The sequence below is a fragment of the Durio zibethinus genome, chromosome 14 (genome assembly GCF_047325235.1).
Source record: "Durio zibethinus cultivar Kanyao isolate XHJ-2024 chromosome 14, ASM4732523v1, whole genome shotgun sequence".
Taxonomy (NCBI): Eukaryota; Viridiplantae; Streptophyta; class Magnoliopsida; order Malvales; family Malvaceae; genus Durio; species Durio zibethinus.
The window spans coordinates 278,999-296,190 of NC_143175.1; the positions used below are offsets into that span (position 1 = coordinate 278,999).

A 17,192-nucleotide genomic window follows, 5' to 3' on the forward strand; every position below is an offset into this window, starting at 1 on the left:
TACATTCTTCTATTTATCTTCTTCTTCATCTTGCGTCTTGCTTTCTCTGGCTTTTCAGAAATTTTTTCTTATTTTTTTTTCATTTCTCATTTTCTCTCACATCCCTTTATCATTATCACTTGCTAACTTGCCTAATATCTACAGATATCTCGTTCATCTTTCAAACTCTCACAAGACACAACAGATCATTTTACAGAAATTTTACAAAAAAAAAGGTAATTTAACTTTTTTTCTTACCTTATTTGATCTTGAATGTTGATTGAAAACTTGAGGTTGATTTGAATTTGAATGCCGAAAATGCCGATTGAATGGTTGAAAGTTGAAACTTAAAATAATTAATCTGTTTTCTAGCTCGTTTTAAAATTTATTTTGATGATAAAGATCTGAGATTGTGAGCTTTATTTTTTTATTTGGCTTTTACTTTTACTTTTGCAGGTTTGTTGTTTTATTCTGCAGGCTTAAAATTTTATTTTTTTGTTAGAACTATTAGATCCGTGAGTAGAAAAACGGAATAACGACAATAACGGTCTGTTATTGCCACTATTACCCGTTACGCCATTATTTTGCGGCCTTACTCTCCGTTTTTGCTGTGAATAAATTTTTCAACCGCTTTTTACCTATTAACGGTGGCGGAAGGTAGCGCTACCGTAATTTTACGGCCGCTATTCCGCTATCAAACCGATGTTTGAATCCCTGGTTAGTAGCTTCTTCCTTGCACATATAGTGGCTGGCTTAACCTCCTATGTATGCAACTTATCTTTCAATCACCAACAAATACACCCATGTGCAGGTACAATAAAAAAAAAACCCCACAAATACAGCCATGTGTTTATATGTCGACAACTTTCTGAACATATCATCCAAATTTCTGGTTAGAAGATAGAAAGCAATATGTTTGGTCATACACTACCGATGCCCCATGGCTCGGGGAATATAATTTCAAATGATACACAAAAAGAAAACAGAATTTTAGTTTGGGGCGAAGGAAAGGAAATCTCATGATTTTCCACTTGGCAAGTTTTCTATTGAAAGACATCAGCATAAAGAAAGAAAAGTTTTGAATACACAGAGAGAGAGAGAGAGAGAGAGAGAGAGAGAGAGAGATGAACTGATACCAGAAAATTGCAGGGACAGTGATATTGTAAGGATAAACAGCAATAGTATTGCTCAGCCAAAAGCCAGACATCTCACTTAAATGAAAGATTAAAAGCTTCATTAACAACTAATATCCCATCCATTTGACAATAGAGAGAGAGAGAGAGAGAGAGGGAGAGAGAGAGAGAGAGAGATGAACTGATACCAGAAAATTGCAGGGACAGTGATATTGTAAGGATAAACAGCAATAGTATTGCTCAGCCAAAAGCTAGACATCTCACTTAAATGAAAGATTAAAAGCTTCATTAACAACTAATATCCCATCCATTTGACAATAGTACAATACAAGTAGAATATATATTACAATTTCTCATACTACAAACACAACACTCTGATTTATTATAACCATAGGTTTGTTGAGTTGTACGTGGTTAAGATCCATATCCATTCACATTCAATGTTACCATGATGGAATTTCCATAATCTCTCCACTTTAATAGGCCACAACCAATTTTTAATTCACAATGCTGCAATTCTTTCTGGTCTCACCCTTTGACCCTGTGATCACTTCAATATAACTCAATCTTAATCATTGCTGCTGCAGCAAAACTTTTGGTCCATGCTTTACCATGCCTTGCATTCTTCCTTAATATTTTTGCTGTGGTATGACTGCTCATAAGAGTTTGATCAGATGTTAACAAGCCATTTCAAAACCGTATAGTACTTATTATCTAGCCTGTGTGGTGTAAGAACATCAAGTGGCACTGTAGGATCATGGCTGGATCACGGTATGGGGTACCTTTTCCTCATTTGTCTAGCAAATTCAGGATCCAATGAAGGGTCTTGTAGGTAAGTTTCATTGAAAGGGTATAAACGATCAGAAAAAGAAGAAAAATGTGAAACACAAATGGAATGTGCCCCAGCAAGAGTCACCATTTCATCAAGGTTAATGCCTTTTCGGCCAAAATTTTCTTCTAGTTGCTTGGCAATGTTGCAGAATTAAAGGTGGGGGAGGTTTCTGAAGCCCTCATCCTTTAGTGAAACTCTTCCAGCGCGGCGTCCCGTGAAGGCACTACATATTTAATACCACCAACTTTGTAGGCACCGTCACGCGAGTTAAACGGAATGATATCTGCACATGAAACTGTCCGAGGACATTTTTCTTCTATTTCAGCCTTTGCTTGATCAATCACTTCCAAGCCTCTCAAGCTTGGATTGTTAGGCGGATGTTCCTTCTCTGATGGTCTACCCGACGTTAGAATCCAAACGGACAGAGCCACCACAGTCCTGCAACGTACATATAATATCGAAAACTATAATTAATCAGTATTTACTAAAACCAGTTAATGTTGTCATCCATTAAGATGGGAGGATGGAAGATTTCAGTCAAATATTGTAATTGGTCCCGTAGCTCAGTTGGTTAGAGCGTTGGTCTTATGAGCCGAAGGTCGCGAGTTCGAGCCTCGCCGGGACCATTTGATTTTTGAACTTTCTTTTTTTTTAATCGATTCATATGGAAACGATGGATGAAGCTGGAATGAGTACTGTACCCTTACAAAACAACCATCTGAGTTTTGAACTTTTTCTTTTCTTTTTTTTATTGATTCTAATGGAAACAATGAAGGATGAAGCTGGAATGAGTACTGTACCCTTACAAAACAACCATGAAATGCATCCGAATGAGGCCTGCAGCAGCTATACCAGGGTTCCTGTACACAGCCCTTGTCACACAGCTTTTCCCTTCTCACAATAGCCTCTGCAGAAGGACAGCTTTGTTTTATACAAGCCAACCTTAAGCGTAGCTAATGAAGCTGAAATCGTTAAAAACATAGCAAGAGAGAAAGGAAGCCGCAGCTGGATCAATACTTTCAGCTTGACATTTTCACTCTACAAACAGATCAAAATTAAGAAAGGGATGAATAGAAAAGTAAGGGAGATGAGAGAATGGTCTATCATTAATTACTGTGTCTAGACGTACGGAGGATAAAGGCTAAGATACCGTGTTGGTTTTGCTTAATTTGTATCTGAGAACGTGCAGGCTGCACGTGTCACGGACCGCGGCTAGGCTTAATCCCCCGGCCCGTGAGACACGCATGAGGTATTGACAAGACTTGAAGGTGTCCATGTTTGAGCACTTCCCAGCAAGTCTTTTTCTTCTCAGGAGTTAGCCGGGGCCCCGTCCGTCATGTGGGTTTTTTTTTTTTTCATTGAAAGGTATCAACAGGGACAAAAAATATATTTAATAACGCTCAAAATAAGCATTGCGACTTTACTATCCTATTTTTTTTTTTTAATTTAATAATAAATAAATTGATCAAATTTTCATATCAAAATAAAATATATTATACTATTTAATTAGTGTTTTCATCTTCTGTTGTTCATTTAACTTAATTAAAAATTTATGTTTGATGTTTGATGCTTGGTATAGATAATTTATTATATAAAATAAATAAAATACAAAATCATTGTGATTGGGAAAAAAATAACAAAACATGGTAAACAAGTAGCAGGTGCAAAGTGTGCAAAAACTAGATTAAAACAACTTTCAAATAATATTTCATATTTAAATAAAAAATACTTATTTTTGAGCATGAACAATTTGATTATGTATCGAATTCACGAATTCCATATTGGCTAAAAATTAATTGGTTGGATCACATCCACTTCCGCTACAAAAATACTACGTTATATACATGCATAGATGTTGAGTTACACTTTGTTTCCTTATTAGGGACAAAAAGTGAATATTTACTTACTATATTAACAGCACTAAAGCCTCCTTCCCCTACATTTCATTCTCTCATCACTGCAAGAGGACACCGCCACGTCAGCCCGCCCTTTCCACTCATTAATTCCCGCCTAGATATATAATATATATATATATGTATATATATATAGAGATAGTTGATAAAAACTGAAATTCCACTTTGCCCCACCATTCATCAAAAATACCCCCAGCTATAGAAGAAACAAACCATCAAATTCAAAAGCCTTGGATCCACGTCACTAGGGACAATTCCGTAACTTCATCACATTAAGGTGATGGCATCTATCGTAAAATTTCCAACCCTCAGCCCACATGTTGTAGTCGGTCCACGTATATAAACCTTCTCTTCAACGCTCTTTCTCTTCCGTTCTCTTCTTCTCCCCCTCCCCTTTTTTTTTCCCTTGCATTTTCCTCTCCCATTCTCGTTTTCAGATTTTCATTTTTCTTAATCTTCGATTTAACAAAATCGACAAAAATTACCCATATTTCATCTCTTTTCTTCGTTGCTCAATCTTCGTTTGTTCCGGCTTTCATAAAATCTTTTCTTATTTAGCCTCCAATTTTGAACTCTCTCTATTTCTGTTGCTCTCTTGGAAACCCTAACCCTAGTTTCGCTTTCCAAGTTAGTTTGAGGCCGCCACAGAGCCAAGACGCCCAATTCGCCTTCAAAGTTCGGGGCTTCTCCGTCTGAAAATTGAAGTAGATTGTTAGCAGAGTTTGAAATGTGAGTTTTCTCATTCTTTTCCTTCAATCTTGAGTATTTATTAAGAATGTGGAACCATTTGAAACCCTAATTTTCATTTGAATTTAAGTTTAATATGGCGTCAAGTTGAAGTATTAAGACAGTTTGTATAGGTATTTTAGAGATGTAAACCTAGGTTTTATCCGTATGCCACTCTTAATTTGCGAAACCTAAGTTTAATCGAACTTAGAATTGCCGGTTTTCAGTTTGAGTTTCTTGAATGCTTATTCATGAAGGTGAGAAATGTTAGCATATTGCACTTATTTCTTTGATTTTTCTAGTTTCCTAATTGTTTTCAGGTTCCTCAAAAGCTAACAGAACCCTATATTCAAGTTTTTTTTTTTTTTTTCAATTGGTTTTTAACTGTTAGTTATACATTTCCCTCCTTTTTATACGTACATTTTATTCTTTAATCACCTTTAACTATTGGTTATTATTAACCCTACTTTCTTATGCAGAATAGCTTCTAAATGGCTGATCATCGGAATGCAAATGGCCAGCCTCCTAATGGGACAGCTCCTGGATCAGGAAGTATTTACTCTATTAATCTGGACAACTTTAGTAAACGTTTGAAGGCTTTGTATTCGCACTGGAGTGAACACAAAGCTGAGCTTTGGGGTTCTTCTGATGTTTTTGCAGTTGCAACGCCACCACCTTCCGAAGATTTGCGTTACCTGAAATCGTCAGCTCTAAACATTTGGTTGCTTGGTTATGAGTTTCCAGAGACAATAATGGTTTTCATGAAGAGGCAAATTCATTTCTTGTGTAGCCAGAAGAAGGCGTCTCTGCTTGAAGTTGTGAAGAAATCTGCCAAAGAGGCTGTGGGGGTTGATGCTGTGATGCATGTGAAAGCAAAGAGTGATGATGGAACTACATCTATGGATACTATATTTCGGTCCGTCAGAGCACAATACAAGGGATCTGAAAATGATGCTCCTGTTTTTGGCTACATAGCTCGAGAGGCTCCTGAAGGAAAGCTTTTAGAAACATGGGCTGAAAAATTAAAAAGCGCTGGCTTTCAGCATACTGACGTAACCAATGGGTTGTCTGACCTGTTTGCTGTGAAGGACAAAGAAGAGCTTATGAATGTGAAGAAGGCTGCTTATTTAAGTTACAATGTGATGAACAATATTGTGGTTCCAAGGCTTGAGAATGTAATTGATGAGGAAAAAAAAATAACTCATGCCATTTTGATGGATGAAACAGAGAAAGCCATAGTGAATCCACAGCTGGCCAAAGTAAAGCTCAAGCCCGAGAATGTTGACATTTGTTATCCTCCCATATTTCAAAGTGGGGGTGAGTTTGATCTCAGACCTAGTGCTGCAAGTAATGAAGAGAATCTGTATTATGATTCTGCCAGTGTTATCTTATGTGCAGTTGGAGCTCGCTATAACAGTTATTGCTCCAATATTGCTAGGACTTTCTTGATTGATGCTACTGCACTTCAGAGCAAGGCATATGAGGTTCTTCTTAAGGCCCATGAAGCTGCAACTGGTGTGTTGAAACCTGGGAGCAGAATTAGTGCTGCATATCAAGCAGCACTTTCAGTTGTTGAGAAGGATGCTCCTGATTTGATCCCAAATTTAACAAAATCTGCTGGGACAGGAATCGGTCTTGAGTTTCGTGAGTCAGGGTTCAATCTCAATGCGAAGAATGATCGTGTGGTCAAAGCAGGAATGGTTTTCAATGTGTCACTTGGTTTTCAGAACTTGCAGTGTGAAAGTAATAATCCTAAGAAAAAGAATTTTTCACTGTTACTTGCTGATACAGTTATTGTTGGTGAACAAAATATGGAAGTGGTGACTGGAAAAAGTTCCAAGGCTGTTAAGGATGTAGCTTACTCATTCAATGAGGATGAAGAAGAAGAAGAAAAGTCTATGAGGGCTGAAACTAATGGCACTGTCCCCTTCATGTCTAAGACAGTGCTCAGGTCGGATAATCATGAGGTCTCTAAGGAGGAGTTAAGGAGGCAGCACCAAGCAGAACTTGCTCGTCAGAAGAATGAAGAAACAGCTAGGCGACTTGCGGGTGGAACTGCAGGTGGATACAATCGAGCAGTTGCAAAGACGTCGGCTGATTTGATTGCCTATAAGAATGTCAATGACCTGCCCCCCCGAAAAGATTTTATGATTCAAGTTGACCAAAAGAATGAGGCTGTGCTCTTGCCAATATATGGTAGCATGGTACCCTTTCATGTGGCTACTGTAAGGACAGTTTCCAGCCAGCAGGATACCAATCGAAATTGCTTTATCCGGATTATATTTAATGTTCCGGGGACTCCTTTTAGTCCCCATGATTCAAACTCTTTAAAGAATCAAGGGGCAATATATCTAAAAGAAGTCTCATTTCGCTCCAAGGAACCAAGGCACATAAGTGAAGTGGTACAGCAGATTAAAACACTTCGTCGGCATGTCGTGGCCAGGGAATCTGAGAAAGCTGAGAGAGCAACCTTGGTTACTCAGGAGAAACTCCAACTTGCGGGGAACAGGTTCAAGCCTATAAGGTTATCTGACCTTTGGATTCGTCCTGTTTTTGGTGGTCGTGGCAGAAAAATTCCAGGAACACTTGAAACTCATGTTAATGGCTTTCGTTATTCTACTACTAGGGCTGATGAGCGTGTTGACATTATGTATGGAAACATAAAGCATGCGTTCTTCCAGCCTGCAGAGAAAGAGATGATCACCCTTCTTCACTTCCATCTGCACAACCACATAATGGTGGGAAACAAAAAAACTAAGGATGTGCAATTTTATGTTGAGGTTATGGACGTAGTCCAAACATTGGGAGGGGGAAAGAGGTCTGCTTACGATCCTGATGAGATTGAAGAAGAGCAAAGGGAGAGGGATCGGAAGAATAAGATCAACATGGATTTTCAGAGTTTTGTGAATCGGGTGAATGATCTCTGGGGGCAGCCTCAGTTTAATGGTCTTGATCTTGAGTTTGATCAGCCTCTTAGAGAGCTTGGCTTCCATGGGGTCCCCTACAAAGCCTCAGCTTTTATTGTGCCGACTTCGAGCTGTCTGGTTGAGCTGGTAGAGACTCCTTTCCTTGTGGTCACCTTAAGTGAGATTGAGATTGTGAACCTGGAGAGAGTTGGCCTTGGGCAGAAAAATTTTGACATGACCATTGTGTTTAAGGACTTCAAGAGAGACGTACTCAGGATTGATTCCATCCCTTCAACCTCACTTGATGGTATCAAGGAATGGCTTGATACTACAGACCTTAAGTATTATGAGAGCAGGTTGAATCTGAACTGGCGGCAGATTCTGAAGACAATTACTGATGATCCACAGAGCTTCATAGAAAATGGGGGTTGGGAATTTTTGAACTTAGAAGCTAGTGATTCAGATTCTGAGAACTCAGAGGAGTCAGATCAGGGTTACCAGCCATCTGATTTGGAGTCTGAATCTGAGTCAGATGATGATGACTCTGATAGTGAGTCACTGGTTGAATCTGAGGATGAAGAAGAGGAAGATTCTGAGGATGACTCGGAAGAAGAAAAGGGAAAGACGTGGGAGGAGTTGGAGAGGGAAGCAAGCAATGCTGACAGGGAGAAAGGGAATGAATCAGACAGTGAGGAGGATAGGAGGAGAAGGAAAATGAAGACTGTTGGGAAATCTCGAGCTCCTCCTAGTAGTGCTATCCCCAAACGGTCCAAGCTAAGATAGATGTGATAGTATTTCTTTCAATTACTTTGTGAGTTTGTTATTATTGTTTAAACATGATTTTAGTAGTAGCTGGTGCTTTAGAAGAATGTAGTTTTCTAACATAGCTCTGAACTGTGGTTTTATTGTTTCCATATTAGGATCTTGTTCCTTTCTCTTAAGCAGTTAGGCACTAAGTTGGATTGTCTAGAGGAAAGATTTTGGTTGTAAATTGGTGGCAACAGTTCAATGGGAGTGAAAGTTTTATTATTTCGTCTGTTTATGTTCCTCTATTGAATTTTTGCTTTGTTTATTTTTCAAATTTCTGGGACTGGATTTACAAAATCAGTGTGCCATATTACTTGTTCTGAGAAGAGCTTCACGTCTTGGAATGCTTTTTTGGCTTTACGGATTATGGTGGGTGGGTGGGTGTGTGTGGTTGCCGCATAACATTTAACTTGAAAGTGAAAACATGAGGGTTTTATTTATTTATTTATTTTTTAACTTCATCTATACGGTAACCATGTTCTGATGTGATGTTTCTAAATGTGGCAGAGTGCCGTCTAGACTGCTTAATTTGCAAGTTACATCCTCCAGGATATTGTGAGGCTCTCAGTCTCATGAATTGAAGCCAAGAAAATAAGCATCCTTAATCATGCAAGTGCCCAATGGCATCAAAAAGCCTGGAAGGTATAAGAGAAGCGTTAGTTAAATAACTTATAAGTTATAACTACATTCCTTTCCATTAATATTCTTTCTTACTTGTGCTTCTTGCTCTTAAAGAGTCATTGTGGGTCCCCTGTATTTTGACTTTTAGAGCCATAATTTGATGCATGGTGGTGCATTGCTGGCCGAGTGCTCTGATGTTCCTGTCCTTTGCTATTGGACTTAACTGCAATGTGTTTTATCTTTTGATACTTGAGTTGTTTTATGCCTAGTGGCAATTTCCCTTATCCTTACAAGGCTACCTTGCAGAGAACATTTACTAGAACCTGATTAATTAAACTTTTCTGTTGTTTCTGCAGTTTATCGTTGTTGCATTTTTATCTCACGACAAGGCAATTAGGTTGCTCATGCATTGCTAAAAAGCCTAATGACACTTTAAGTTAATAAAATTAAGAAGACAGCATGAAAGTGAGTGCGAGCGAGATGCATCCAAGATTACATGTAAAACCTCCATAATTTTAATCTCAAAACTATTTTACTGTTCAAAGTTTATAACAAAGTTGATTTAGAGATAGAAAGCAACAACTTAAACCTTGATTAAACATATCCTACAGGCCTACCAACGAAGGCTTTTAAAAAGCCACTACCATCTTTTATGCCGGTATTTCTCCTCTTCCTTTCTTCCTCACTGTTGGAATCATCTCCTTTCTCTTTGTCTGCATAGCTTGCTTCCTTCTCCAACTCTTCCCAAGTCTTTCCTTCACCTTCCTTTGAGTCTTCAGATTCTACCAATGATTAACTGTCATCATCCTCATCATCTGAAGGCTCATGCCCTTGGTCAGACTCTTCTGAGTTCTCAGACTCAGAATCACTGACTTCCATGTTTAAAGATTCCCAGCCACCATCTTCAATGAACTTTTCTGGATCATGAATAATAGTTTTCAGTATAGGCCGCCAATTCAAATTTAGTCTGCTCTCATAATACTTGAGGTCAGTTGTATTAAGCCACTCTTTGATGCCATCAAATGATGTGGAAGGAATTGAGTCAACCAGAAGGACATCCCGCTTGAAGTCCGTGAATGCAATAGTCATATCAAAATTCTTCTGCCCAAGGTAAACTCTTTCCAGGTTAACCCGAATACAATTTTTTCAATTAGCTATATGCTACATGCACTTAAATTTATCAGAGAATGGTAATAATAAGATTAAAGAAAGAAGTAACAAAATTATGATTTCCAAAGTCAAAACTCGATCTTCGAAACCATTGACAAAGTACACTTCCGTTCTTCCACTGAATTAATTGGATGAAACAAAGCAAACATTGGTATTGCATTCAGTCTGTCTAAATTACCTAGTTGAAATCAAACCATATGTGAGTTTATTTTCTTACAAGTTTTTCTGGCACTAAATAGAGCAGTCTCGCAGCAAAAAGCTTATGATTTTCTGTCCCCGTCAGCGAAAGCAGCAGTTGGTTGTACCTGTATGAATCCTGGTGCAACAAATTCTAAAATCATATTAGCTTTGAATTCACTAGAACACAATAATCATAGAACAATATTCAAACTCGAAATTTTAATGGAAAACAATAACCTGCAAGGAAAGATCTTGGCTTTAAGAAATCCTCCACTTTCTGATAACAAAAGCTAAATTCCAAAACCCATTTATCAGGTTTCCAACATGGAGCAGCTGATCCTCGGTTTCACCACCCATAAAGAGAGAAAAAAAAATTGAAATAAGATTCGGAAACTTTATTGAAAAAAAAGAAATTGAAAGAAGAAACAGTTACATAGAACTAAGATTGAAATGTAAAGAACATTGGTTTGAGGTGAAGAATCTCTGAGGATATCATCTGAGTGAATGAAGAAGACACGGAAAGACAAGGAGAAAAATGATCAGATTTATTATTAGATGATGAAGGAGGATCAGATGCAGAAGGGATAAGATAATTTTTGAGGATAAGAATTATTAGTATAACAGACGTAGAAATAGATATAGAGAAAGAAAAGGATGCGGAGAAGATGATGGCAACGGTGAAAAGATGAAGAAAGAAAGAGAAGAAGCACGTGAATTACTATGATTTTGTTGGAAATTATGTCTCCAAGGCCCAAATCCAAAGTTTGATGTCACTACATATTTACAAGGTTAGATTGAGGAGGTGATAGTAATATTATGTATACATCTACTACTATCCTATACTATACTATGTAAGGGAAGAAACAGTAAATATGGATTAAGTTTTAGTAAGTTGATTTTTCCTTTTAAGTGATTAATAATGTGTTGGATGGGAGTGCATTCATCTGAGGTGGGCTAATATAATTTGTGATTTTTGTACACAGCGATAGATAATACGATCAAAGTTCTGACAATTGATATAATTTTAATTTTAAACTCTTAAAGTGATAAAATTCTAATAATATTATCTAATATTATAATAATAACGTATAAATCGATCAAATTTAATAAGATAATACCAATCATAAATTTTTTATAGAAATAATAATATTGGAGAGACAGGCAGAGTCAGATGGATTGTATTTGGTCTTTGTAGTTTGAATGGTCAAAACAGAGAGAAAACCACTCATTTCTCAACCAAAATTCCACAATTATTTATTCCTTTCTTTATCACAAATCACAACAACACAACAAAACAAAGCCTGTTTCCCCTCTCGTCGTTGACTGTCCAAGTACTTAATTAAAAAAGAAAAAAAAAGAAAACCAAAATGGAAAGCTGAAATAATATGACCAACCAACATTTTTAACCCCTTTCTCTTCCCCTTTCTGTTCCCTCCTCGTTCACGCTATCCCGCTCAATCCTCTGCGTCGCCTCCACCATCTTCTCAATTTCCTGTTTCAATCGATAGGTATATAATCTTCTGATGCTCCCCCTCTTGTTGTTTTTTTTTTCTTTTTTTTCTTTTTTATATGCAATATATAATCGATGCCTTTCTGCGTTTTTTCTTAAATTTGTTTGAATCGGTGGTTTTGTTACAATCTTTTTCGTAGTCGTCGTCAGATTTGGATCCCCTGGTTGGTCTTTTTATTTTATATAAAAAAATCAGATTGTTTTTTTTTTGTGGTTGAATTTTACCTTTGAGATCTTTATTTTTGTAATTTTTTTTTTAAATTTACTTTTGATTATTATTGAGGAATTGACCGAAGATGGTTTTTTTTTTCTGTTTCCTTCTAAGGAATGATCTCTCAGTCCCTCTGTCTTTTTTTTTTTTTTTTTTTTTTCTGTATGTATAAAACTTAAGAAAGTTTTTAAGTGGAAAGAATTTTTCTTTGTTGCTGATGTGAATTTGCTTGATAAGTTCTTAATTATGAGCTGTATTCATACCCTGAAATCACCCACCAAAAAAGTTGACAATATGTGCTTGTAATTAATGAAATTGTCAAAACATTTTATGCTTCCTTTTATTTGGTATTTTAGCTTGTTAAGTTGGGCTAGCTCTTTTTTGACTTAATGAGGAACTCTTGATATCTTGAAGACATTATTTAGCCTAGATATGAGGATTTCCTAATATATATAAGATAAAAGATTTGTGCTTTGATTGACTTAAAACTGTTGTAGTTGGTTTTTTGAATTTAATAAAGGTATCTGTTGAATTCTTTTTTTTTTTTTTGGTTTTGAAACTGGTTAAGCGATTTTACAAACCTTGAACTGCTACATAGGTCAAAGGGCTTAGTTCCCCTTGCTTGTTTTTGGGTATATTATAACTTTTAAGGTTGTTTGCAGTTAATGTGGGTTGTGGAAAATGGAGATTGTTGTAGCATAATAGCAATATCACAGTTGAGTTTATTAACATCTTTTTTTCCCTTTGGTGTTGTAGATAAATGATTGGCTTTTGAGGTGGAATATTAACTGGATTAGGACACTTTTTTGTCCTACAGATGGCTTCCGTGGGCATGGTGCCTACGTCTGGTTTAAGAGAATCTAGTGCTGCTGGTGTTGACAAGTTACCTGAAGAGATGAATGACATGAAAATTAGAGATGACAAAGTTTGCATTTCTTTGTTTGATTTTTTTTTTAATCTTTGCCATTTTTCTCATTTATTAACTTAATACTACCAAACATGCAACTAGTTTTCATAAAAAAAAAAAAAGCAACTGCAACTCGTGGATCGTCTTAAATTTGTAGGAAATGGAAGATACGGTTGTGGATGGTAATGGAACAGAGACAGGGCATATAATTGTGACAACTATTGGTGGTAGAAATGGTCAGCCAAAACAGGTATTTTTATTCTGTCTCATCATGCTATTTTTATAAGTGAACAGTGCAAGTTTTTAATCCTTTGCCCCCATTTTCTTTCAAAATATCATCAAATGTCATTTTCTTCTCTTATAACACTATCTGTCTGAAATTTCAGACAATAAGTTACATGGCTGAACGAGTGGTTGGAAATGGATCATTTGGAGTTGTCTTCCAGGTAACAATCTTGTTTGTTTCCTAAAAGTTGGAATAACATGCTAATCCTCATTTGTAGTTTAGTAATGGATGTTCTTTTGTTCTTTTAAATTTAGGCAAAGTGCTTAGAAACTGGTGAAACTGTTGCTATAAAGAAGGTTCTTCAAGATAAGAGGTACAAGAACCGTGAGCTGCAAACAATGCGTCTTCTTGACCACCCAAATGTTGTAGCTTTGAAGCATTGCTTTTTTTCAACAACTGAAAAGGATGAACTTTATCTTAATTTGGTACTCGAGTATGTACCTGAAACTGTTCATCGCGTGATCAAGCACTATAACAAGTTGAACCAAAGGATGCCACTGATATATGTGAAACTTTATACATACCAGGTACAGTGTTGGTTTTTCAAATTTTGGTTTCACCTGAGTTTTTAAATTGAAACTTGGTTGAGGTGCTAATAAAAGTTGATGTTTGGCAGATATTTAGGGCCTTGTCTTACATCCATCGCTGCATTGGTGTGTGTCATAGGGACATTAAACCGCAAAACCTTTTGGTATGTTCAAATATATGTTTCTATTGCGATATGATATCTCCTTGCTGGTTGAATGTAGTACCCCTGTTCTTTATCTGTAAAATGAATGAACTTATCAAGTCTCTTTGTTATGTCTTATACCCGCTAATTCAGTGATATATTGAGGTGTTTTGGGTTTTTTTTTGTCCCTGCAGGTAAATCCACATACTCATCAGGTTAAACTATGTGATTTTGGAAGTGCAAAAGTCTTGGTACGATATGATATCTATTGACTTTAACTTCTTTGTTGAATTATCAATCTTTGATTTTTGCTTAGATCTTGCAATTTTATACTTTATTATCTTGGCAGGTGAAAGGGGAACCAAACATATCCTACATTTGCTCGAGGTATTATAGAGCACCTGAGCTAATATTTGGAGCAACTGAATACACTACAGCCATTGACATCTGGTCTGCTGGCTGTGTCCTTGCTGAGCTGTTACTTGGACAGGTAGGAAGATTATGCATATGAGGTCCATTATTGCAATTATTGCCCTAAATTATCCTTGGTGTTTTGTATTAAAGATTTTTCTACTTGCCAGCCTCTATTTCCTGGTGAGAGTGGAGTTGACCAGCTTGTTGAGATTATTAAGGTATTTCAATTTCTGATGAATTTGTTAGTTAGTGCAATGTATGCATATACATATAACATACATGTGGATGTACATATACTATTTCAAGAATATCTTTTCTGTGTTGATTACATTGACGGTATGAAACTTATTTTCTAAATGAAAATTGATATATTTATCATTGTTCCGACAAGTGCTTTTGTTAACAATAACATTATGAAATCCCTGCATTCCCTGTGGATGTGTCATTTGTTGGTGTACTTGGGCTATTATAACATTGGTTGTAGTCACTTTTCTGTCATATATATCATGTTTGGTATCATAGTAGCATCTTCTAGTCATTTCTAATGTCAAATTGACCATTTCTCTTTAACTATGATATATGTGACTGTTTTCTAGGTCTTGGGCACTCCAACACGAGAGGAAATTAAGTGCATGAACCCTCACTATACAGAGTTCAAATTCCCTCAGATTAAGGCTCATCCATGGCATAAGGTATTAACAATCAAAGAAAGGGTGTGCAAACGATCTTTCGCTCCCATAACCTTATCATGCAAATATTATTATTATTATTATTGTTGTTGTTGTTCTAGATATTCCATAGGCGTATGCCTCCTGAAGCTGTTGATTTGGTGTCAAGGTTACTCCAATACTCTCCTAATCTCCGTTGCAGTGCTGTGAGTATATAAAATCTTAATATTAAATTATTTATTATGCTTCATCTATTTCCTTTGTGCTTTTCCTTCAAGTTGTATTGTGTATGACTTTTGGAGTAAATTTCAAGCTTGGAGGTTCCTTCCTGACAAAAAAGGGAGTTGAAAATATCAGTTGAGGGAAAAGTCCCTGGGCTAGGTTAATGATAATTTAAAATTCAGTATCTATCTGGGTTTTTTGTGTGTTTGTCAACTCTTTCCAATGGCGTTAATTATGCAAGCAGAGAATAGGAAGGTTAATGTGTTCTTTTTATCTCTCTGTTGTTCTTTCTTTGGGGGGATGGGGGGGGAGAGATGATAGAAGAGTTAAAATTATCAGGGTTGCTGAGATATATAATTCTTTGGTTTGTTTCATGCATCTCATTTTGTAAGTGTTACTTATGTTGCAGTTGGATGCCTTGATCCATCCTTTCTTTGACGAGTTGCGTGATCCAAATGCACGCCTGCCTAATGGCCGCATCCTTCCGCCATTGTTTAACTTTAAATCTCATGGTACAAACTGATTCAGCAACATTTTCTTTATAATAAGCTTATTGATTCTCGTTGAGATGTAGGATTGATTATTATTATTATTATTATTATTTAATGGTGGTGTTGTGTCCATCAGAACTAAAGGGTGTTCCAGTAGAGATATTGGTGAAATTGATTCCGGAGCATGCAAGAAAGCAATGTCCTTTTCTTGGATTGTAATTTGATGCAAAAGGCAACCAACAAGCAAAAGTGTACTATCTTATGGTTTCCTTATTTATGCAATATATTCTTGTTGTATGCCTGTGTTGTGTTACTATGTCATGTAAAAGCAGATGTAGACATAATCCTCCCAACTGTCCAAACATCAAAACCTATTTCTATATATGGCAACAGATTGTAACATCCATAGTGGATGGAAACCAATATTTACTTTGATAGTGTTGTCTGTAATCCGAGAGAAGGAAAGGTGAGTATTTATTTCAATGTATATCTGTTCTGTTCTGCTCAAGGCAGCTATTTAAGCAGGTTTCATAAACGATGCTCTGCTGCCTTGTTATATCCATTAAAGGATTTGAAAGTAGGTTCTGGACTCTCATAACCCTACTGCCTTTTGAATAATCACTACATGGACTGTCCTCTGTTTTCTTTAATGAGATTTTTTTTTATATCAAACGAAGTTACTATAATCGGCATTATACTATGAAATGCCCGATGTCATGGTCATTAGTCTGATTGGCTTTTTTTTTTTTTTTGGGCCTATGGATGGTTGGTCGAAAAATGGGGAGATCGAATGCTAAGTTGTTGAATGCTTGTATTATCATCAACACTAGAGGGAAAGAAAAAGAGGAAGCAGTGTAGTAGTGGTAGTAGTTATCCTTAAAGTAATTCAAAAGATATTTCCCCATATTTCAACAGCTACCCTTAAAATCATCAAATTATCTTCGTTAAAAACTCATTTATTTAAAAATCATTTATATATGTTTAGAATTTGTTTATGTTAGTTTGTTAATAATAATAATGATAAATTTATATTTATATTTTTTATTTTTATCTTATTTTAGAGTTTCATTATATTCATATATGTTTATTTAAGATTTATTTGTTTGATTTTATTTAATTATAATTTATTTGTTATTTATGAACATATTTATATATATATATTTATAAGCATATTCTATTAATGTTTTTGAATAAATTTATTTAATTTTATGAAATACAAATCGAATATAAAATATTTTATTATTTGAATGAATTAAACTTAAACAAAATAATTTTTTTATCAAACACGAACTAAATGTAGACTGTTATCAAAATAAAATAAAGAAATAACATTCAAACATTTTTTATTCATATTGAACAAGTCTACACCCTATCCTCCCCCTCCCTCACGTATCACATGGAAATCTCTATCAGTGTCTATTTCTGCGCCGCCCCTATCTAAAATATATATAATATATAATGACATTCATGATGACCAAGTCAAGAAATTGCAAAATGTATTTCTGATAGGACAAAGCCTGATGGGTCCCCGTGATGACCTAATCGA

At 36.0% G+C, this 17,192-nt stretch overlaps 3 protein-coding genes, 1 non-coding gene and 1 pseudogene across 10 annotated transcripts; 3 read left to right on the forward strand and 2 right to left on the reverse strand.

The window, feature by feature from the left end:
- Nucleotides 1–1,486: 1,486 nt before the first annotated feature.
- LOC111295047 (peroxidase 5-like) lies at nucleotides 1,487–3,059 on the reverse strand (annotated as a pseudogene). The gene is made up of 2 exons (XR_016327206.1): nucleotides 2,745–3,059; nucleotides 1,487–2,382 (listed from the first exon to the last, which is right to left on the reverse strand). The product of XR_016327206.1 is annotated as a peroxidase 5-like (transcript).
- On the forward strand, nucleotides 2,497–2,570 carry TRNAI-UAU (transfer RNA isoleucine (anticodon UAU)). The gene has a single exon. It is a non-coding gene; the product is annotated as a tRNA-Ile (tRNA).
- Nucleotides 3,060–4,228: 1,169 nt separating the features above from the next.
- On the forward strand, nucleotides 4,229–8,518 carry LOC111293604 (FACT complex subunit SPT16-like). Of its 4 annotated transcripts, none has more exons than XM_022886394.2 (3): nucleotides 4,229–4,586; nucleotides 5,063–5,135; nucleotides 5,244–8,518. In XM_022886394.2, the coding sequence occupies exons 2-3, from the start codon at nucleotides 5,075–5,077 to the stop codon at nucleotides 8,270–8,272; spliced, it is 3,090 nt and encodes a 1,029-aa protein (XP_022742129.1). In that variant the 5' UTR covers nucleotides 4,229–4,586; nucleotides 5,063–5,074; the 3' UTR covers nucleotides 8,273–8,518. The 4 variants fall into 4 exon arrangements, with proteins under 4 accessions (XP_022742129.1, XP_089599151.1, XP_022742126.1 ...); XM_089743025.1 differs by having other exon boundaries at nucleotides 5,068–5,135; XM_022886391.2 differs by having other exon boundaries at nucleotides 5,063–8,518.
- Nucleotides 8,519–9,574: 1,056 nt separating this feature from the next.
- Nucleotides 9,575–10,831, reverse strand: LOC111293605 (FACT complex subunit SPT16-like). 3 transcript variants are annotated; one of them, XM_089743026.1, is made up of 4 exons: nucleotides 10,701–10,831; nucleotides 10,505–10,600; nucleotides 10,305–10,403; nucleotides 9,575–10,018 (listed from the first exon to the last, which is right to left on the reverse strand). In XM_089743026.1, exon 4 carries the CDS (start codon nucleotides 10,004–10,006, stop codon nucleotides 9,710–9,712), a length of 297 nt encoding a protein of 98 aa, XP_089599152.1. In that variant the 5' UTR covers nucleotides 10,007–10,018; nucleotides 10,305–10,403; nucleotides 10,505–10,600; nucleotides 10,701–10,831; the 3' UTR covers nucleotides 9,575–9,709. The 3 variants fall into 3 exon arrangements, with proteins under 3 accessions (XP_089599152.1, XP_089599153.1, XP_022742130.1); XM_089743027.1 differs by lacking the exon at nucleotides 10,701–10,831 and having other exon boundaries at nucleotides 9,575–10,015; nucleotides 10,505–10,643; XM_022886395.2 differs by lacking the exon at nucleotides 10,701–10,831 and having other exon boundaries at nucleotides 10,505–10,643.
- A 716-nt stretch (nucleotides 10,832–11,547) lies between these two features.
- Nucleotides 11,548–16,296, forward strand: LOC111293580 (shaggy-related protein kinase alpha). Its single transcript, XM_022886334.2, has 13 exons — nucleotides 11,548–11,775; nucleotides 12,745–12,913; nucleotides 13,053–13,145; nucleotides 13,282–13,341; nucleotides 13,436–13,708; nucleotides 13,798–13,872; nucleotides 14,046–14,102; nucleotides 14,201–14,341; nucleotides 14,433–14,483; nucleotides 14,862–14,957; nucleotides 15,056–15,139; nucleotides 15,565–15,667; nucleotides 15,783–16,296. The coding sequence occupies exons 2-13, from the start codon at nucleotides 12,806–12,808 to the stop codon at nucleotides 15,863–15,865; spliced, it is 1,224 nt and encodes a 407-aa protein (XP_022742069.1). The 5' UTR covers nucleotides 11,548–11,775; nucleotides 12,745–12,805; the 3' UTR covers nucleotides 15,866–16,296.
- Nucleotides 16,297–17,192: the final 896 nt, after the last annotated feature.

What these genes read in the sequence shown, in the direction of transcription:
- LOC111293604 (XM_022886391.2), top strand. Translation starts at nt 5,075, where the DNA reads ATGGCTGATCATCGGAATGCAAATGGCCAGCCTCCTAATGGGACAGCT.
- LOC111293580 (XM_022886334.2), top strand. Translation starts at nt 12,806, where the DNA reads ATGGCTTCCGTGGGCATGGTGCCTACGTCTGGTTTAAGAGAATCTAGT. An exon ending in CATTTGGAGTTGTCTTCCAG is followed by an intron (nt 13,342 to 13,435) that starts GTAACAATCTTG and finishes TTTTAAATTTAG; the next exon opens with GCAAAGTGCTTAGAAACTGG. An exon ending in GTTTAACTTTAAATCTCATG is followed by an intron (nt 15,668 to 15,782) that starts GTACAAACTGAT and finishes TGTGTCCATCAG; the next exon opens with AACTAAAGGGTGTTCCAGTA.
- LOC111293605 (XM_089743026.1), bottom strand. Translation starts at nt 10,006, where the DNA reads ATGACTATTGCATTCACGGACTTCAAGCGGGATGTCCTTCTGGTTGAC.